General features: G+C 41.2%; 1 protein-coding gene across 2 annotated transcripts; it reads left to right on the top strand.

Moving 5' to 3' along the window:
• Positions 1-745: 745 nt before the first annotated feature.
• On the top strand, positions 746-22242 carry LOC138608828 (mRNA cap guanine-N7 methyltransferase-like). Of its 2 annotated transcripts, none has more exons than XM_069681404.1 (11): positions 746-912; positions 4891-5045; positions 5227-5356; positions 6760-6885; positions 7259-7374; positions 14221-14402; positions 20882-21046; positions 21262-21379; positions 21680-21781; positions 21916-21949; positions 22054-22242. In XM_069681404.1, exons 2-11 carry the CDS (start codon positions 4899-4901, stop codon positions 22089-22091), a joined length of 1158 nt encoding a protein of 385 aa, XP_069537505.1. In that variant the 5' UTR covers positions 746-912; positions 4891-4898; the 3' UTR covers positions 22092-22242. The 2 variants fall into 2 exon arrangements, with proteins under 2 accessions (XP_069537505.1, XP_069537506.1); XM_069681405.1 differs by lacking the exon at positions 746-912 and adding an exon at positions 4779-4792.
• The last annotated feature ends 216 nt before the right edge of the window (positions 22243-22458 follow it).

The raw sequence follows: 22458 nt of genomic DNA, 5'->3' as shown, positions 1-22458 counted from the left end.
TTATGATTCATGTGGATAAATAAAAGACGAGTTAAGATTATTTAATCCCCACCTCCAATCAATCAATCAATCAATCAATCAATCAAACAAACTTTATTAGTGTCTCCACTGTAAAATAATACAGATTAAACCTACGTGCTTTAGTGTTCTATTGTGATGACATCGATGAGGTTTAGGATTATAACTAAAATATCATATGATAAATAAATAAATAATCATCTGTGACGTTGGAGTGCGTTAGTTTGCAGTTTTGTTTGCTTCACACATTACGAGCTCATAGTAAGACAGAACAAGTGTAGACAATAGTAATATTACCTGTAAAAATAAGGTAAAAGAAAACAACAAACGGATTAATACATTAAAATGAGTGATTTAAAAACATTCATAAAATTATTAATTTAAGAATTCTTCATCTTAAACAGGCTGCAGAAGTTTGAAGTGACGTTTAGAGATATAAACACTTCAGGTGTTCTCCTGGTTTAAACACTGTAAACATCTTAATGAGGTCAGATTTTCCATGGAGTTGTACGTTTTGTTTTTGGACTAACCCAACACGGAAAGAAATAGATCGCCACCTCGGCGATAGGTGCACTCTTTGTAGTCCAACATGGGTAGATTGTAGTTTTTTACACGGCAGAACCACGTGACATCAGTCACATCCGGCCCAATGTAAGTGCAATCGGATTCTCTGAGCCCCGAGGTTGTCTTTTCCTTACTCCTTTTGAATTCTCCTCACACCTTTCCTTGACCTCGTGACGTTTTCCATCGAGGTCAAGGAAAAGTGGTTTAAAGACAGAGGGGTATTTTTTTGGACTTTTCGACCGCAACCGTAGTCTCTGATGTGACGCAGAAATATGACGCAAGCATAACCAGAAGCTACGCAGAGCGCACGCGTCCTGTTTGCAGCGAACCGTGAGTTCATTGTTTGTGTTTAAAGTTTAAGATTATTTAACGATAACGGCGGGTTTAATTTATTGTTTATTATCAGCCGACGTGTTTTATGCGGTCCGTGTCTAACCCGGTTAATCTCAGACTGACTACAGCGGCGTTTTATAACACTAGAGCCGCTGCTAACAGCTAACAGCTAATGTTAGCTGCATGAGCGGATTAAAAGCTGTTTATAACCGCTGTGTTTGTGTTTCTGCTGAGAGCTGTGCGACGCCACCGGTCAGAGAAATTAATTTGACGTATGTTTAGTTTTGCGTTTCGGCAGTAAGCTATTTAAACTCTCTCCCACTCTCACTCTCTCTCTCTCTCTCTCTCACACTCACTCACTCACTCACACACACACACACACACACACACACACACGTACAGCTGGGTCTGAGCCTTAACTACAGATGTTTCGGACCTGAACGATTCGTTGAAAAAGAAAGAATCTTTTTATTGAACGGAATTATCCGTTCAAATCAAATGTATCAAATGACCATCATCGGTTAGGAGAACTACAGACCGCATGGTCTGAATCTCTCACTCTCTCTCTCTTTCTTGTTCACTGAACGAGAATGGTCCTCGTGAACAAAATGTAAAGTGAAGTCATCTCAAATCGGCCAGTTTTCTGTTAAATGATCTATAAGACCATCAGATAAGCTGTGCATGAGATATATTTTTATTAATTGGCACAGGCCTCTTGGATATTTATTTGTGTAAAAATGTGGAAAAATACAATTGTTTTGGTATCGCAAGTTCATTTTTTGGGGGGGGGGATCTCTGATTAAATATATTACAGCCTTAGGCCCTGTGAATACACAAGGAGCCTCATTCACCTTCATTAGACTTTAAAAAAACATCTAACTAAAACTGTGATGCAGACTCGCAGCGCTGAGAGGGGGAGAGCACCGGCACAGAGGGAGGGAGGCAGCGGGTCAGCGCGGACTGAAGTGATGACATGATCTAAAACTTAGTTTGATCATGAAGCCTGATGATCCTCTGCAGCTCTGTGTGAAATATATGAACTATACAACAGACTGCAGTCTCTGTGAACAGTGACAGACAGACAGTTTGAGCGTCGAGGGGGGGCGAATGACTTACTGATCATTCATGAACGAGACCGGGTCATCTCTGGGTCGTGAACGAAATTAGTCCCAACAGGTCATTCTGATCCTCGACCACGACAAACTAAGGCGGCGGGGGTTCATCTTTAAGGCTTCCCACATCAGCAGTTCTCATATGTTTACAGCACTTATAGATGAACACAAACAAAATTACGAAGTTGGCATGTTTTGTAATGGAGGTTCGACGTTAATATATGAACTATTTTTAGCAAACTGACTGGTCAATAACTTTGTGTGAAGTACAATGAAGTTGTTGTCTTTGTCTTTTATTTGATGTATTGTGTTTTGTCCCGATGAGGACCTATGTGTCTGAAACAAAGAAATAATGTACAATACTAGAAGCTGTATTACAACAGCTCGAAAATAAAACGGTGACACAAAAGCAGGATGAGATTACGCAAGAAAGTTTATTTAGAATTTTTTTTTAAGGTATTTTTTTTTATATAGTTGGGCCAAGTAACTGTGTTTGATATCTGACAATTGTATGAGAAGACCAGTCAATGCAATAGGAGCCGTCATCGTTCATGAACGAGTGAGAGTGAGGAAGGAGTGAGCGAGTTACGGGTAAACGATTGTAATGAACGAATCATTCAGCTGAACGGGATCTGAAGATCCGGGTCACTGAAGCAACCGATAGCTGCCGTCTCTGGCCTCAACTCTTTTTTTCTTTCTTTTAACCTGGCTTAATCACCAAGGTAACTTAGGGCGGGTTCACACCAACCTTGTTTAGTCCCCTTGGTGCGGTTTGTTTCGGTGGTGTGATCGCCGGAATGAAACTCTGGTGCAGACCAAACAACCGGACCATGGTCCGCTAGAAAAGACCTGTGTTTCGGTTTAACGTGTGGCCAAGTTAACTGGCGACTTTCAATCAAATGTGTCTGTGGTTGTCGTAGTTACAGCTGTTATTGAAAACGGGAAGGGAATACGTAGCTGCCCTCGTGAATGCGTCTTTGTTGAGTTTTCCATTAAGATCTAAAATATACTTATCTGTTACGTCTTTAAAGTCTTGTTTGTGCAAACTGCCAATGAATGCAAATATATAAAACAAAGCCACAATCGACTCAGTTCATTGGAGTGTGTTCCAAAAAAAACATCTCATTAATTACAGGCTTTGTGATTCATGAATCGCATAATCAATGATTTCTGTGAGAAGCACATCATATAATTGCACTCTCTTCTTCACCTTATTAAGTTTTAATTCACAAACTACTTTAATCTGATCTTGTTGCTTTGCTTTAGTCCCCCCAGCACACCTGCACCTCTGCTCTCTGCACAGCTGCTGGCCCCGCCCCCTCTTTCTGTCTGTCTCTCTGTCTGCTTTGTTGACTGTCTTCATCAGCAGTCTGTTTGATAAAGTTACAAAACAGTTCTCACAGCACGTGAGCCGCGTGTGCAGGAGGACGTTATTAATGACGTAGCAGAGTCCCCTTCACCTTTAAGAAGAAGCTAAGGACCCAGCTCTTTATGACCTCTGACCTTAATGATATTGATGCTATTGATGATGATGACATCCAGGATGTAGTTTATGCTGACTAGGATTTTCATGATGAGGATGATGACTGTACTGATCTTGTTGATGTTGCTGATGATGATTATTATTATTTAAAAAAACAAAAAACCACCCTATACCCTGTCTGTCAGCACCAGTGTCTAATCGCACTTGAAGCTGTTTGTTGGCTCTTCCTGACTCCGCCCCCTTCTGTCTCGATCATGGCTTGTGTTGTATTAACTCTCAGATGTTCGTCGCTTTGGACAAAAGCATTGTAACGTAGCTGTAGTGGATTTATGGTTCTAGCTCGAGCCACAAACAACCAGGATACAAAGTTGTGAATCATCCATTCATTTGTAGGAGATTGAAGTTTTATGTTGATTTGTTGGGATGTTTGCCTTGGTTCTAGACAAAGAAAGATGCAAATTATAATATATTTCCCATACAAATAATTAATCCAGCCTTTAAATCCAGAGAAATATTTGTATATTTAAGTTCCATAAATCCATAAAATAATGACTAACTGAACATATTTCATTGTAATATTATTTAACAAATTAAATTATCCATCAACCTTTTAATAAAGGGAAACGGCTACTTACATTGAATGAACGCAAAACACCGGTGGCAAACACTGCATCAAGGCGGATGTGTTTGAAGAGAAAGAACAGGAAGTCCTCATCCAGGCCTGTAGTTATAGAGTGGGAGGTACCCAAATCTATGGAGCCACCACTGGGTGTCTCCTTGTGGAGAGGAGGGGAAAAACACTTGCAGTTTCTCACAGTAGCGATCAAAACAATCAATCAATCGTTACCAAACTACATCTGCACCTTTTTATAAGCTTTCTAAACAGCGACAGTCAATGCATTTACTATTGGGACATATGGAGATACACAATAAGATGGTTTACTTTGCTTTACAGAACTGTCTGTGGACAGAAAGCGTCCGATGTCGGACCCTCTTTTGCTGTTAGAACAGAGAGGAGTGTGTGAGGAGTAAACTGGTCCCGCTGTTGTTTATTTGGTTGCCATGACTTCATGTGTGATTGACGTCCTGCGACTCCTGTCACTGTTTCAATGCTTTCATCATTTCAACTGCCGCTGTGACTTTCCAGTGCTTTGCATTGTGGGATACAGTAGGTGAGGTAGACTGGACCGATGCATACTGGAAATGTTTTCTGAATCAGTACGACATCTGGGTATTTTTTGGCATACTGCATTGGCACACATACGACATTTTGGCCAAATCAGTGCGTACTTCTTGTATAGTATGGAATTTCGAACACAGCATAAGCCTTTAATTTCACTTCGCAGTACACCCCTCTGATCACTTCCTGTTTCTTTTCAGTAAAAACGATGGATCTTCAGTCTGTGCAGACCCTGAAGGAGGAGGGAGGACGAGGCGGAGGAGAGACACAGAGGGGAGGAGAGGGGGAGGAAGGACAGAGGGCAGGAAAGAAAAGGAGACATGAGGAAGAGGAGACGTCGCCCAACAAGAAGCTGGTGAATTAAATAATAATGAATGTAATTGATTATTGATTGTTAAAGATGTTACAGTTTTAGCCTTGTGTGTGTAAGCAAACTTAGATTAATGATTATATTAAATAAGGTGACTAATGAAATAATATTATAATATACTGTAAATACATATGTGTGTATAGATGACGTGTTGTTGTTCTGGCAGGTGACTGATCACGGCCTGAAGGTCGCGTCTCACTACAACAGTCTGCAGGAAGTCGGACTTGCTGCACGAAGCCGAAGCCGAATCTTCTTCATGAGAAACTTCAACAACTGGCTTAAGAGCGTTGTCATCGGTAACCATAAACAATCAACAGATCAATCAACTCATCAACACATCAGTCAATACATCAATTAACTCACCAATGCATCAGTCAATGCATCAGTCAATACATCAGTCAATACATCAATGAACAGATCAATCAACTCATCAACACATCAATCAATACATCAATCAACTCATCAATACATCAATCAATTCAACAACACATCAATACATCAATCAACTCATCAGAATCAGGTTTATTGCCAAGTAGGTTCACACATACAAGGAATTAGTTTTGTGTGTTTTGGTGCAGAACAATTAACACAGAACTAGAATATAAGTAAAGACTTAAACAGAATAAGATCAAAAATAGGCAATAAAAATATGTTAAAAAAGCATAATACAAAATATGTACAACAGGTGTGATTAAAAACTGTACAGATGTACAGGATATTCGTGAGTGCTAAAGCTTACAGTATAAAGTTAAAGTAAAAAATAAAAATAGTGCAGTGTACAGAAAAAATACATCAATCAACTCATCAGTACATCAAGGGGCGACTGTAGCTCAATGCAAGACACTGAACCCCAAATTGCTCCTGGTGGCAAAGCCATCTGGTATGAATGCATAGATTGCGATCAGTGTGTGAATGTGTGAATGTGACAAGTAGTGTAAAAGCAGCTTTGAGTGGACGGAAGACCTGAAAAGCTCTACATAAGTACAGTCCATTTACCATTTAACATCGATCAACTCATCAATACATCACACCTCATGAGTGTTAACCTGGTCTCAGGGCTCTGACATCACCAGGTCTTCACCAAATTACGATAACCTCAGCCTTTATCATTACTCTGCTTCTCTCGCTAATTTGTTTATTTATTTATTTTGCTAATCTTCACCCTAGTCTACCACTATTATTGGCATTGTAACCATCAGTATGTGTCTGTTGTTGTTGTAACAAGGACATATGTTGTTGTTGCTCTCTCTGCCTGTCTCTATCCTGCATCTCCTTCTGTCCCATGTTCGGCCCATCCAGTCTCCTCAGATGTTCAACATGAGTCTGGTTCTGTTCGAGGTTTCTGCCTGTTAAAGGAAGTTTTTCTGCCAATGTGCTGAATGTTGCTAAGTGCTGCTCATGGTGATTCATGTTGGGCCTCTCTTTAAATAACAGAACAAAGAGTCGGTCTAGACCTGCTCTTTCTGTAAAGTGTCTCAAATAACTCTGGTTATGATTTGGCGCTATACAAATAAAATTTGATTGATTGATTGATTGATTGATTGATTGATTCGAACCAAACTGTCTGGACACTACAACAAATCAAAGCCCAGAAACATGTGCCGAGTTAGCCTGCTCTGTTAGTTAGCTACAGAACACAAACACTATCATTTGTATGTAATGTAAACAGGTGTTTTACAGTTGAGTGTTTGATTGACAGGTGAGATCCTGGAGCAGGTGCGGGCGGCGGGGCCTCAGCACGTGTCTGTGTTGGATCTCGGCTGTGGGAAAGGAGGCGACCTGCTGAAGTGGAGGAGAGGAGGGATCAATCACTTGGTCTGTGCAGGTAATCAGCTGATAGGGTAGTCAGGGACAGGTGCCAACATCTAGTCCTTCTGGCTCTGCTTGTAGTGCCCCTGGTTGTTTCTAGTGCCCCTGGTTCTGTTTCTAGTGCCCCTGGCTCTGCTTGTAGTGCCCCTGGCTCTGCTTGTAGTGCCCCTGGCTCTGCTTGTAGTGCCCCTGGTTGTTTCTAGTGCTCCTGGTTCTGTTTCTAGTGCCCCTGGCTCTGCTTGTAGTGCCCCTGGTTGTGCTTCCAGTCCAGGTGGATGATTTTATAGCTGAACTATCATTATTTTAAATGTGAAAGTATTAATTAATAATTACTTTGTATTGATAACGAGTGTGTCAGTAACAAGTCTATTAACACGTGTTTGTTTCAGATTTGGCCGCTGTGTCTGTTGAACAGTGTCAGATTCGTTACGACGACATGAAGAAGAAAAGTCACTTTAACGAGAAAATCTTCAGTGCTCAATTCATCACCGCGGACTGCACCAAGGTATTTATTTATATTTTTTATATTTATATAGCACCTTTTAAAAACAACCGTTTACAAAGTGCTTTGACAAACAAGCAATCATGAACACAATAGGTTACAAAAGAACCCAAACAACATGGCAGATACAGCAAGACAAGACAAAGTTAGTCCATCTGAAGGCAAAGTAATAGGACAAAGGATGTAAACATGTTAATAAATGGCAGACAGGAAACAGACCATAAAGGGTAAAAGGTATTAGAATCAGTAAATGAAAATAAATTAAATAGGAAGAAATAAAACAAAACAAACATCATGTCACACATGACATCAAAGGTCCTCAGGCAGGTCGTTCCAAAGTGGAGGGGCCCTGACGGTAAAAGCACGATCTCCTTAAGTTTTAAGCCTCGACTTAGGATTGAGCAGAGGAGCCCCACTTGAGCAGGCTCACAAGGTGTCAAAAATTCTGAAATATAGCTTGGAGCCAGACCCATACGTGCTTTGAAAGTGATCAGTAAAATCCTAAAATCAATTCTTAAAGTAACAGGAAGCCAATGTAAGGAGGCCAGGACTGAGGTGATGTGATGTCGTCTGTTACAACCAATGACTGTATATGTAGATGGACAACGCGTCTCCATCTGCTCCCATTGTACGAAATTCATGCCAAAATAGCCCCTGTGATTGGCGCTGCCATCTTTCGATAGTGACGTCATGGTGAGTCTGCGCAGTAGAGATCGGCGGGTGAAGCAGCCGTAGCCACTTCCGCTAACCCTAACACACACTTAACTTACCGAAACAACAGCAAGGATCCCGCACGCCGGCGTGTTTAACAGCAGAACAGCTTCTTGTGTTGGTCTGAGGTTAACGTGCACAGGTGTGGAATATAGGTATAGTGATTGTTTTAGTAACGTTTCCTCTTGCAGATCGTCCTCCGCTCTGCTCACCTGGAACTGATCGGCTGCAGGAGCCGAATTGGTCAACAGAGCTGTCAATCATCATTTTGACAGCATCAAATAACTAATTAAAAATAAACTTGTCAGAAATGAACACTTGGACGTAAATCAGCAGGATAAGAACTAACTATAATTACAGAAACCATGTCTGACAAAATTTATCTGGCGTGTATTTTGATTTTCTAGTTTGACTCATGTCCCATCTGTTAACATGGAGGAGGCGGGCTTTATGAGCTATACTGCAGCCAGTCAGCAGGGGGCGCCTGAAATGTTTTGGCTTCAGTTTTAGGGAGCTGTCATGTCGGCCATGTTTTTATACAGTCTGTGGTTACAAGCAGTAAGAAGCCTAGCTGCTTCATTCTGCAGTACTTTGAGGTGAGAGAGTGCTTTTTGATTAACTCCGGAAAGGAGTGAGTTTCAGTAATCTAGTATGGAGAAGATGAGTATATGGATGACATTTCAAATGTCTGATTGGGAGAGTATTGGTTTTATTCTGGAGATAATGCATAATTGGAGGAAGCATGACTGTACGAATGTTTTTGATGTGTGTTTCAAAGGTAGGATGACAGTCAAACATTACTCCTACATTTCTACCAGCAGCAGAGAGGGCACAGAGGCCATTCTCAAGGAGATTAGAGGAGTTATGTGGATTGAACAGTGCGACTTCTGATTTTGAATTGTTGAGTTGTAGAAAATGTTGTGCCATCCAACAGTTGATGTCATCGAGACAGTCTATTACAGCAGCTATGCTTTTCGAGTCCCCAGGTCTCAAAGGAAGGTATATCATTGTGCCATCTGTAAACCCAAGTTTTAAGATGCTCAATTAAAGTGCCATCCCCATGTGTCAAAAGCTGCACTTAAGTGTAAAAGGATTAAAATGGCGCTCTCCCCCGTCTGCTTCTAAAACAGGTGTGTCAAACTCATTTGAGCTCAAGGGCCACATGGAGGAAAATCTATTCCCAAGTGGGCCGGACCGGTAAAATCATGGCATAATAACTTAAAAATAACTTCAGATTGTTTTCTTTGTTTTACTCTGGTCCACAATAGTACAAGCACATTCTGAAAATGTACACATCACAAATAATCCTCTTGACAAAACACTTCAAGTTAGTTGAAAATTCTGAGGAAAAAATTGGTGCAATTTCACAATCACAATGCCTCAGTGATTGGAACTTAGACTTCGTCTCAGTGTATATACAAAGCCATTAAACTTTAAGTCACAGCCTATCTGGGATTGAACAAAATACAAAATAAATAAATAAATTAAACCACTCTTCTAGATATCAAATACCTCATTTGTCATTTCCACATATTAATCCTGTGCTAACTCAACAAACCATACAAACTGAGGTAGAAACTATTCAAGAGGGTTGAGTTACTCCCTGCCTTGTAGGCTACACTATTTATTGATAGAAAAATAAAAGCTGTGCAATGCATGAACAATTTCAACAAACCAAACTTATGAACTGAAGTGACTGACATTATTACAGTAAATCACACACTGTTCACTTTCTTTAAATTACCACAGAAGACATTCATTTTCACAGAACTATATCAGGATGCAGTGTCTCATGCAGCATTTTAAGTGGGGTTACCCATTGTTTATTTTACACCTGAAACCTGGCATCTTTTAGCTTTCACAAGTGCATCAATATCAGGCGTCACATCCTGAGTGGCAGCCAATTTCAGGATGTTATTCAAGTGCTTGTGCGTGAGCCTTGAGCGCAGCTTTGTTTTGTTGATGCTCATTACAGAGAAAATTTGCTCACAAAGATATGTGGTTCCAAACATACACAACACTTTTGCAGCAAGGGCTGTCAAGTTGGGGTAACCTGGCTATAGATACTGATAAAATGTGTCCAAGCCAGCTGCAGCTTCAAATCTGAGTCACACTGCAAGTCTATTATTTCAAGTTGGATGTTGACGGGCAGATCAGAGGCATTCACGGTGAATGGCGAGCAAAAAACTTTGAAGTCTTTCTCCAGTTCACCAAAAATCTGAAAGCGTTGCTCAAACTCCCGCAATAGTCCTGTTATTTTATCTTTTAACCGCTTCATGTCTACGGCATGTTGGGTCGCGCACACATCTTTCAGACAAGGAAAGTGAGCTGCACTACCACCTGCGAGTTGCGTCTCCCACAATGACAGCTTCAACTTGAACGCACATATGCTGTCATAATACTGCGTGACAACTTTGTTGCGCCCTTGCAGCATTTTGTTCAAGTTATTCAAGTGCTCTGTAACATCCACCATAAATGCAAGGTCCTGCATCCATACTGTGGACTGAAATTCTAACACTGGTTTGCCCTTTTTTCCATGAACTGCTCAATTTCCTCTCGTAAATCAAAGAAACGCCTCAGCACAGCACCTCGGCTTAACCATCTTACCTCGGTGTGGTACGGCAGGCCATAGTTGAGGTCTTTCTCTCTGAGAAGGCTGTCAAACTGACGGTGATTCAGGCCTTTGGATCGGATGAAATTAACAGTTTGGACGACCACCCTCATGACGTTATCCATCTTTAATGACTTGCAACACAAAGCCTCCTGATGCAAAATACAGTGAAAAGTGCAAAAATCACGCCCTCCATTTGCAGTCTGCACTTTCTTTCTGAACATTGTCACAACACCTGCTTTTTTCCCGATCATTGAGGGCGCACCATCTGTAGCCAGGCTGACAGCGCGGGACCAGTCCACTCCGACCCTGTCCAGCGCGCCGACGAGTGCGGTGAAAATATCAACTGCTGTTGTGGTATCCGTCATTGGCACCAACTCCACGAACTCCTCGGTGATTGTCAAAGTGTCATTAACTCCGCGGATGAATATGGCCAGTTGCGCAACATCTGTAATGTCCGTGCTTTCATCAATTGCAACTGAAAACGCAATAAATGACTTTACTTTGCGCTTCAATTGGCTGTCCAAATCCGCCGAAAGATCAGAAATCCTGTCTGCAACTGTGTTTCTTGTCAGGCTGATATTTGCAAAAGCCTGGCGCTTTTCAGGGCACACAATCTCCGCAGCCGTCAGCATGCATGTTTTCACAAATTCACCCTCACTAAATGGTTTTGAAGCCACTGCAATTTCATTAGCAATAAGGTAGCTAGCTTTCACTGCAGCGTCACTGATTTCTCGGCTACAAGTAAACACAGACTGCTGTTTCTTCAGACCCGCCAACAATTCATTCACCTTCTCTCTTCTCTGTTGTCCTTGAAGGTTGTTGTATTTGTCGGCATGAAGAGTCTCATAGTGGCGACGAAGGTTATATTCTTTCAGCACTGAAACACACTGTGAACAAACCAAACACACAGCTTTCCCATTCATTTCCGTGAATAAATAGGAGGATATCCATTTTTCTTTGAACACTCGGCACTCTGCGTCCACTTTTCTCTTTTTTGACAGAGACATTTTGGGGAAATGAGGGTGCCACAGCACGTGATGTTCAAAGTAGAAGACGTAATAGGGCAGGCAGAACGTCAAGGTAGCTCCGGACTAGCTGTACTTGCTTGGCCTACTTGCTCAGCCCCGGTATAAACACTTTGCTTGCTTCGCAGCATTGCTATTGCGACATCCAGTGGACACATTTAGAACAACAGTTTCTTTCATTGAAAAATTGCAGCTCATTTTTATACTTTGCAAAATCATCTCGCCGTACGTTTGACACCCCTGTTCTAAAAGGAAGTCACGGGTTACCTTGAGGCGGGCCGTTTCTGTACTGTGTTGAGTTCTAAAACCAGATTGAAATGTCTCAAAGAGGTTGTTAAAAGACATAAAAGATAAAAGTTGGGTTGAAACCACTTTTTCTAAAACTTTTGATAAATAAACGGAAGTTTAGAAATTGTCCTAAAATTGTTAAAATCAGGGGGATCGAGGTTGGCTTTCTTTACAAGAGGTTGGACCACAGCGTGTTTAAAAAATGGATGGTAATATGACTTCCTCCAAGGAGCTGTTTATAATCGATAAAATACTGGGTCCAACTTGGAGGGAATAAAAGGCTGCACGTAGTTGATTTCTGATTGATATGATTTTGGATTAAAGTGCAAGGTTACAGGCTCAAAACTGCTAAAGTTTCCCTACTGGTGTGTAACATGCAGTCTGGCTGGGTGGTTTGTTGCCTTATATCCTTGACTTTATTTGTAAATGACATTAAAAACTTCTCACACATCTCTTGATAGGCATCAGTAAAACGACAGAGGGAGGGGGTGGTGACAGTTTAAAACCTTAAATTGAATTCTGGGGTTAGAATGATTTCCTATAATTAAGTTCGCCTTTTGATAGTTTGATAGCCAGTTTTCTTCCATTTGCATTCCTTTCTTCTACAGTCTATTTTTTAATGCATGTGTGGACACAGTAAGCCATGGCTCAGGTTCTCTGTTTGACTTTTTGTCTCTGTAAGGAGCAACAGAGTCCAGGACAATCTGACAGGTGTGATTAAAACGGGAGACCAGCTCTTGTGTGTTAACATTTGGATAAAAGGCAGTTGAAGAGGCAGAAATAAAAAGCTCAGAAAACTTGGTAGCAGACATTGACTTAAAAACACGGCAGCGGACAGGTGCATTGTTAGAAGATGGATAAAACCATTCTGAATAAAACTGTTTTGTGATCAGACACACACATATCTTTCATCTCAAAGTTGTCAGGGCTGAGACCACTATGCAAAACTAAATCCAGAGTGTGGCCCTTTGGAGTCTTTTTACCTCACTCAGGCAATACAGGAACCCACACACTCAGACTGTCCATAAAATCAACAACAAAAGCCTGAGAAGGGCAGTGGACAGGAATGTCACCTAAAATAAGGATTTTTTCAAATTTAGAGATGAGAGAGGAAACAAACTAAGAACACTTGAAGAAAAACGTTGTTTGGTCTGGGCGGTCTGTAGAAGATTAAAATTAACACAGAATCCTTTAAATGAACCATAAAACCAAGATGTTCAAATGATTTGAAACTACTATGTGAAATGGGAGTACATTAGCAACATTAGAGTACATTAAGTAGAGCCGCAACACATAGATCAGATTATATAGAACCAAGGAATATGGGCATTTGACAGCCTGTGCAGACAAAGTTTATGTAACTGTGCGCAGAAGTACGGACGGATCGCAACGTTATTGATTCAGGTATTTCCCCCCTGGGGATCAAAAAAGGATCATCTTATCTTATGAGCATCAAAACATACACCGGTGTGCATCATATCTGCTCCTCCTAACGCCTGTCTCCTCCCCGTGCGGCATGATAACTCTGATAAACTACGTGTGGATCAGCTCCGGCTCATCTCAAACACAGCGTGTGAAGACATATTTTATGCTTTATAAAGGTTTTCACAGGAATACGGGACTGATCGCGACCCTGTTATGTCAGGGGCAGAGCCTGAGAAACACACAGATCGGTGTCCTCACTGCGCTGCATGATTATAAACTGCTCACTGCTGGATCACATTATAAATTCCGTTAAACTGCTAGGATCGCACAATGGATAATCTTTCTCTGACCCGCGCCGTCCCTCTCTTTCGCTCGTCCCGTATTAAACACTTAGATGCAGTCTCCTCACTGAATAAATACAGACACGATCTGTCTGTATTTCCGTGCGTGTGACTGTCTTGCCTCAAGATATTGATTTGTTGCCAAACTACCCTAACTATACAAAATATATATCATTGCTACTGTCTGGTATGTGTAGTCAAAAAGGTTGGGAACCCCTGATTTAGAGACTACATCAGTGTATTACATCGCTGATATACAATTACACCACATTCACCAGTGGTTCGGTGGGTTAGTGGTTCAGGTTTCTTTTCAGTGGTTTCACAGATTAAAGAACATTTCCTAGACTGAAAATATGTATAATTTGTTTTTTCGTGTGTTGTTTCTTCTGTGATTCTCTTCAAAAAGTAGAAACTTGACTATAGGTACTTTGATTTTTGTCTGTAGGAGGTTTTGTCTGAGAAGCTGGACAACCCTGAGCTGATGTTTGACATCTGCAGCTGTCAGTTTGTTTATCATTACTCTTTTGAGAGTGAGCAGAAGGCCGACATGATGCTGAGAAACGCCTGCGAGCGTCTGAGACCCGGAGGCTACTTCATCGGAACGACACCCGACGCCTTCGAGCTTGTGTAAGAACTGAATCAACAACACAGCACTGTGAATCCTGAGAGCAAGTTCAGCCAAATATGTTATTTTACGTCTGTGAATTAACCACTTAAGTTTAAATCGGTGAATTAATAACAAGTTTAAATCGGTGAATTAATCACAAGTTTAAATCGGTGAATTAATCACAAGTTTAAATCAGTGAATTAATCATAAGTTTAAATCACTGAATTAATCACAAGTTTAAATCGGTGAATTTATCATAAGTTTAAATCACTGAATTAATCACAAGTTTAAATCGGTGAATTTATCACAAGTTTAAATCGGTGAATTTATCACAAGTTTAAATCAGTGAATTAATCACAAGTTTAAATCGGTGAATTTATCACAAGTTTAAATCAGTGAATTAATCATAAGTTTAAATCAGTGAATTTATCACAAGTTTAAATCACTGAATTAATCATAAGTTTAAATCACTGAATTAATCACAAGTTTAAATCACTGAATTTATCATAAGTTTAAATCGGTGAATTTATCACAAGTTTAAATCAGTGAATTTATCACAAGTTTAAATCGGTGAATTTATCACAAGTTTAAATCAGTGAATTAATCATAAGTTTAAATCAGTGAATTTATCATAAGTTTAAATCACTGAATTAATCACAAGTTTAAATCACTGAATTAATCATAAGTTTAAATCACTGAATTTATCACAAGTTTAAATCACTGAATTAATCACAAGTTTAAATCACTGAATTAATCATAAGTTTAAATCGGTGAATTTATCACAAGTTTAAATCACTGAATTTATCACAAGTTTAAATAGGTGAATTAACTTTCCTTAAGCAATTCGTGGAATTATTGGACATTCTGTTCAAAGGTGCCCTCACCTTTGCCAATGCAGTGAAATGGCAGTGGCGAGGGAAAAGTTCTGGCGTGCTTGTGTCTACGTCGCAGCATTACCGGGTATTTTTTCTCTCCAACGTGCATTCTTTGTGCAATAAACTGGATAAACTTCAGCTACTAGTGGGAAGAAACAGACTTTTCTACATCTTCTGTTTTGTGCTTCAGACCTGGCTATTTGGAATGATACTCTCTCTGCGCTGCACCTGGCAGGATTCAACCTTTACAGAGTGGATCGTGATACACAACATTACGGCAACGCAAAAGGCAAAAGGAATCTGTTTTTATATCAACCGCAGCTGGTGTATGGACGTTACAGTCATACAACAGCATTGTTCTCCTGGACTGGAATCTTTTATCATCATACTCCCCCCGTGAGTTCACTTCATTCATTCTAGTCAGTGTTTACATCCCACCACAGGCGAACGTGCAGGAGGCACCACGCGTGCTCGTCCACCAGATCCTGTGTGTGGAGCGGACAAACCCGGACTCCTTAGTTATTGTCCTCTGGGACTTTAACAATGGTAACCTCAGTCATGAACCCCCAAAATACAGACAGTTTATTAAATGCCCGACCCAATGCCTGTCTAATGGGCAAACTGTAATGGGTCCATTGATGAGCTCGCCAGGGGTCGCAGATGGCAAAGGACCAACCTCTCCCGGGTCTTCATCAGGTGCGATGTCGGTGCCACCAGCCTTTAATGGTTGAGGAACTTGGGGTGCGGTATTTTTGGCACCGATACCATGCAGGGTGTCTTCCACAGTTGAAGTACTCTCCCCAGCTTCAGGCTCCGGTTGAACATGTGCTCCGTAATCCCGCACAGCTGATTTGCGCAGGATTTGAGGAGCCTGGAGTTGATGCCATCTGGGCCCACGGATGGCATCGGAAATTAAAGCTCTATAAGGCATTTAGGAGTGGGGACAGAGATGGCGACAAACAGGCTAAATATACCTCCAGCCAGGCGATGAGAGAAGCGTCTGTACTCTGAAAAACTGCAACAGCAGTTTTCAGGGAGAGATCCTGGCTCAATCTGGAAAGGTCTCAGGCAGCTCACCAGCTACAAGCCAAAATCCCACTCTGTCATTGAGCTGCGCCTTGCCAACGACCTCAAGGAGTTTTACTGTTGCTTTCAGAGACACTGAGACAGTCCTGACACCATCCCCCGTGACGCCACTCAACAGCTACAGATTATCACCTCCTCCAGCACCTCAACGGCCCCCTCCCCTCACACCAAAGCAACAACTCTCTCTATCTTGGAGAGAGATGTTAACAGGATTTTTAAAAGACAGAACCCCAGCAAAGCAGCTGGATTGGATTCCGTCTCCCCCTCCACCCTGAAGCACTGTGCCGATCAGCTGTCTCCGGTGTTCACAGAAATCTTCAACACCTCACTAGAGACCTGCCACGCGCCAGCCTGCTTCAAGGCTTACACCATCATTCCTGCCCCCCAAAAAACCAAGGACCACAAGACTCAATAACTACACCCCCGTCACCCTGACCTCTGTGGTAATCAAGTCTTTTAGGTGCCTTGTGCTTTCACACCTGCAGGACATCACAGACCCTCTCCTGGACCCCCTGCAGTTTGCCTACAGAGCCAACAGGTCTGGTCATCCTCCAGCATCTGGACTCAGCAAGGCTGCCTTCTTTCCCCTCTGCTCTTCTCCCTGTACACCATCAGCCAGGACCTCAAGTGGGAGCTGAACATCGGCTCCCTCATCAAGAAGGGACAGCAGAGGATGTACTTCCTGCAGCAGCTGAAGAAGTTCAACCTGCCAAAGACAATGATGGTGCACTTCTACACCGCCATCGTTGAGTCCATCCTCACCTGCTCCATCACCGTCTGGTACACTGCTGCCACTGCAAAGGACAAAGGCAGGCCCTAACCCTAACCCTGCAGAGAGGGTGATTGGCTGCAATCTGCCATCTCTGGAGGACCTGTACACCTCCAGGACCCTGAGGCGTGCAGGTAAGATCGAGGCCGACACCTCTCACCCCGGACACAGTCTCTCTGAGACCCTCCCCTCTGACAAGAGGCTGCGCTCCATCAGGACCAAAACCTCCCGATATAGGAACAGCTTCTTCCCCTCTGCTGCCAGCCTCGTCTACAAGGCTCTGGCCCCACCCTACTGCCCCACTTGATATGGACTCTCATCCAGCCCCTCAGTCACTGAACATTTCATGAATGTTAAGTCTCTAAATCAGACTCTGTGACTTTTACTTCTTTTTATTCTAATTTTCTCTATTGTTCTGCATCAAAACACAGAAACAAAGTATGTGTAAAACTACTTGGCAATAAACCTGATTCTCATTCTAATCATAAGTTTAAATCATTGAATGAATCATATATCAGTGAATTAATCACAAAAGCTCAGAAAGCTTGTCCGAGATGGCAGTAAACTGTCTTTCCCTGCTCAGTGTCTCTCTACAATCTTTCAAAATCACCTAAATATAATACCATCCACTCAAAAGTAGATCATTGCTGACAGCAAAGTAAAGTCTTACTTCCATCCTTCAGAAAATCTTTTTGTCATTTTGGTGTTTTTTTTGACCAAGGACATTATTAAGGGCCTGGGAGCACATGGTGATTGGTAACAGAGCAGTTTTTGTTTCTTTCAGTCGACCCATTTTTATTGAAAAGATGGCTACTACAACTAAAAAGCTTGCAGAGGAATTAGGAGAGATTAAAAAATCTCTTAATTTCATGTCTGAGGAGATAAGCAAAGTGGCACAACAGCAAGGTAACCTCATGGATTTAATGGAAGAAGTGCATGAGCTGAAGGCTACAATCCACCGATCAGTACTCCCGTGCTGATGACCTCATTATTACTGGGCTGGATACCGAATGCAACAATCGCAACTATGCTAGGGCTGCAGCCAGTGACCGACAAGGTGAAGACGCACCTCCTGAGGAGCTGCACACACTGGAGCAGCAAGTCATTCAATTCCTGAGCAGTAAGAACATTTACCTAGAAAGCAAATTACAGCTTGTCACACTCTCCCACGCAAGGATAATTAAGCCAAGCCCACGATTGTTGTCAAGTTTGCGAATCGAAATGGACCACCAGAGCAAGCCAAGGTGGTTGCTGTACGGAATCTAAGACATTTGGATCAATATAAGTGACAGTGTTTCCAGTTTGTGAATAGCCACGGCGAATGTGCCCTGGCATCGACAGACAGAGCATCCATCATAAACAAAGAATAGACGATGACTTTAATTCTGTTTTGGTTATGTTGGGGAGCATGCTCTGACAGAGTCGGGTTGCAGAATGCAGCTTGCAGCTGAAATTTCTGCAACTACTTTTGTCCGTCATAATATGACAGATGATTTTCATTTTTCTACTGTGGAAAGTGATGATCTTTCTGAGAATGAAAACTCCTTAGTTGAAAATAACAGTAACAAGAACATTTCACTGAACATAAATCATTTAGTTTTAAAAATAACATTGATCCTGAGACAAACTTTCATGATGATTACAAATCAAATTCTGAATACTATTCTGAAAATCAGTTAAATAACCTAACCTTGGAGGGCTAGTAGAAGCCTTTATACAAATTTTGTTCAAATCAAAAACTATTTGAAATCATTAAAACATACTTTTCAAGTCATTGCTGTAAGTGAGACTTGGTTAACAAATGAAAAGACTGATGACTTTGTGTTAGAAGGTGTATGAGTTGCATTTTATGTACGGACCAATTTTCAATGTAAGGTAGTTGATAAAACAACTGTAAATGATACTATGGAGAGTTTGAAAATTGAAATTCATTCGACTAAATCCTAGAGTATATTCTTGAGTTGCGTATATAGAATTTATGGATACCATAGTTGATACTTTTGGGAAAGTATGTGATAAGAAATCACTCTTTGTTTGTGCTGACTTTAATATTGATTTGTTCAAATGGAATGAACATAAATTAACAAAAGATTTTTGTAATGCAATGTTTAGTTATGGTATCTGGCCCCTTATTAACAAACCCAGCAGGATAACCAAAGACAGTGCTACTGTTATTGATAATATTTCACCAATGATCATCACCAAGCAACTAGTGGATTGTTATATCAGTGATCATCTTCACATTTTTGTGATCTTACATAATTTAAATGTTCAGTTGGTGGAAGGGAGACGTCCCGCAAACCAGTAAGATCAAGGACACCAGAAAGACTTGAAGCCTTGAAGATGGACCTTACAAATTAAAGCTGGGACGAGGTGTATGTTGACGACACAAATCAGGCTTATGATGCATTTTTGTTTATACTTAGAAAACAGCAGTGTGTGCAAATTAACAATGCCATGTCTGGATTTAGGAAGGTCACCTGTGGAGTACCCCAGGGATCAGTGATTGGTCCAAAACTTTTCATACTTTACATTAATAATATTTGCAAAGTTAGTGATTTGTTAAAATTTGTCATTTTTGCAGACGATACAAATTTATTTTGCTCTGGGAGAAATTTAAAGGAACTTTCGTTTGTTATTGAAGGGGAGCTGGAAATACTAAATCTCTGTTTTTTGGAAATCGAAAAGAAATTGATGGGGATTTTAAATTAAAAATCTGTGACGTGCATGAGGAGGAGGTGCCAGGCTGTTGTGGCTGCGTATGATTCTTCCACCCACTTCTGAGGCTCCTTATTTTGTTCAATAAATAAAGCATAAAATTACCATTATGTCTTGTTTGTTTCTTGTTACTGAGAGAGTTAAATCGTCCAATCTCCCAAAACACATAAAACAATAGTCCATACCAACAGGAGAATAGTCTTAACTGTTTTTCAATGGGAGAGAAATTTGGCACATTTTCCTTGAGACCTCACCCACTTCTCAGATGTGCTGGTCATTCCACAAATGCATGATCGTTACAAATGGGACATCGATGGAAAGTGAAATGAACAAGCTTTCCAATGATACTAGATTCTATGCTAATGATAAAATGACAATAGAGATATGATCGACCAAACACCATATTCCAAACTTTTTTTGACAAGATTATATTGCGATATATCCATATATATATACATACATATATATATATATGTATGTATATACACCGATCAGCCATAACATGATGACCACTTGCCTAATATTGTGTAGGTCCCTTTTGCTGCCAAAACAGCCCTGACCTGCATGGACTCCACTACACCCCTGAAGGTGTGGTGAGGCAGGACCCAAGATTTCCCAGCAGAACATTGCCCAAAGCATCACGCTGCCTCTGCTGGCTTGCCTTCTTCACATAGTGCAACCTGGTGCCATGTCTTCCTCCGTTAAGCAACAGGCACGCACCCGGCCATCCACATGACGTGAAAGAAATCGAGATTCATCAAACCAGGCCACCTTCTTCCATTGCTCTGTGGTCCAGTCGTCTAGCCATCACAATTTGGCCCTTGTCAAAGTTGCTCATATCCTTACGCTTGGCGATTTTTTCCTGCTTCCAACACATAACCTTCGAGGACAAAGGGTTCACTTGTTGCCTAACATATCCCACCCACTGCCAGGTGCCATTGTAGCGAGATAATCAGTGTTATTCACTTCACCTGTCAGTGGTCATAATGTTATGGCTGATCGACGTGTGTCTGTACATAATTGAATGAATTTCTTTTCTTCTCTTGCTCAGGAAACGTTTGGAGGCTTCGGACTCTCTGTCGTTTGGAAACGAAGTTTTTAACGTTTCCTTTCAGTCCAAAGGTTTCTATCCTCTGTTCGGGTGTCAGTATCACTTCAGCCTTGAGGACGTCGTCAATGTTCCAGAGTTCCTTGTCTACTTTCCTCTTTTCGAACAGTAAGATTAAGTTTCAGTTTTTGCACTTCACTGACACTTTGTAACATTTGACATGTTTCTGCGTTGATATGAAACATAGAACAGATCAGAGCTGTCTTAGAGTAACCAGCCGAACCAGTTCTACTGTCACTCTGCTCTGTCTTGACTGTAAGGACTCTACACTAAAGACTTGACTGTAAAGACTTGACTTCTTTACATGTCTCTGTTGGTTGCAGCATGGCCCGGCGGTACAACATGCGTCTGGTGTTGAAGCAGAGGTTTTCGGAGTTCTTTGCAGAGAAAGTGAAGAAGGAGCATCATCGCAGCCTCATGATGAAGATGATGGCTCTGGAGGTAGAACTGGTGATTGTTAATCACAGAGACTTTAACCTGCATTATTTTATGTCGTTCGTCTTTGTAGCAAAAGATGTGAACATAATTTAAATTAATTTGGTGATGTATGAGGAGAGGGTAGTGAACATGTAGTTAATGATTAATTATCATGTAATAAACATTAAGTGAATGTGTAATTATCATGTAGTAAACATGTGGTTGACTGTGGTTAATGTGTAGTTAACATGTAGTAAACATGTAGTTGACTTAAACATTTTTACATGTTCTTAGTGTGTGTTGAAAACCTGTTTGTATTTTCAGCCGTTTCCCTGTGAGGACGGAGGTCAACAGGCTACAGACAACAGAGGGGAGTACAGCCATGCTAAAGAGCTCTGCAGCAGAGCTGGAGTCAAACAACCACTGGTGGGTCTGCTGACAGCTACAGTTTGGACTGGGTTCGACTAGTTTGGTCTGGTTTGCTCTGGGTCAGACTGTTTTGGTTTATTCTGGGGCAGACTGGTTCAGTTTTGTGAAAGTGTTTCTTTCTCTGTGTGCAGGGCACTCTGAGTAAATCTGAGTGGGAAGCAACAGGTAAGTCAGTTAAGTTCACTGTTCAAATATGATTGTCATTGTTAAGTTCACTGTTAAAACATCGTTTTCACTAACAGCCTCACCTGTCCTCTCTGTTGGTCCAGGTGTCTACCTGGTGTTTGTCTTTCAGAAGATGTCCTGATGCTGGAAACAAAATCTTCTTTGGTTTGTGAACACACCTGCTGCTCACCAGCTCACCTGTTCTGACTCTTGTTTTTGTACAGTGTTTACCAGTTTTTCTTTAGAAGACAGTCTTTGATGAACTATGAACTGCAATGAGTTTGTTGTAGAAATGTATTAAATCTGAATATAAACTCAGTCCTTGGTATTTGACTTTTTTTAAAGAGGGGGACCAGACGGTTTGTCCCTAACCCTTTCAATCCAAATGATGGGATTTATAAGACTTTACTTCAATCAAGACTCAACAACTACAACCTAACCCAATGGTTTTTCCTAACCCTAACCATTCGAAATTCATACCTAACCTTAACCAGGGGCTTCAAACACTT

Source organism: Semicossyphus pulcher, unplaced genomic scaffold (assembly GCF_022749685.1).
Source record: "Semicossyphus pulcher isolate SPU_LCO1_2020_fin unplaced genomic scaffold, fSemPul1.0.p SCAF_5, whole genome shotgun sequence".
In the NCBI taxonomy this organism is placed as follows: Eukaryota; Metazoa; Chordata; class Actinopteri; order Labriformes; family Labridae; genus Semicossyphus; species Semicossyphus pulcher.
This window is presented reverse-complemented; position numbering and strand designations above follow the sequence as displayed.

Coding starts and splice junctions, on each gene's coding strand:
- LOC138608828 (XM_069681404.1), top strand. CDS start 4,899: ATGGATCTTCAGTCTGTGCAGACCCTGAAGGAGGAGGGAGGACGAGGC. Junction 7,375..14,220: donor TCACCGCGGACTGCACCAAG/GTATTTATTTAT, acceptor TTTTGTCTGTAG/GAGGTTTTGTCTGAGAAGCT. Junction 21,950..22,053: donor ATCTGAGTGGGAAGCAACAG/GTAAGTCAGTTA, acceptor CTGTTGGTCCAG/GTGTCTACCTGGTGTTTGTC.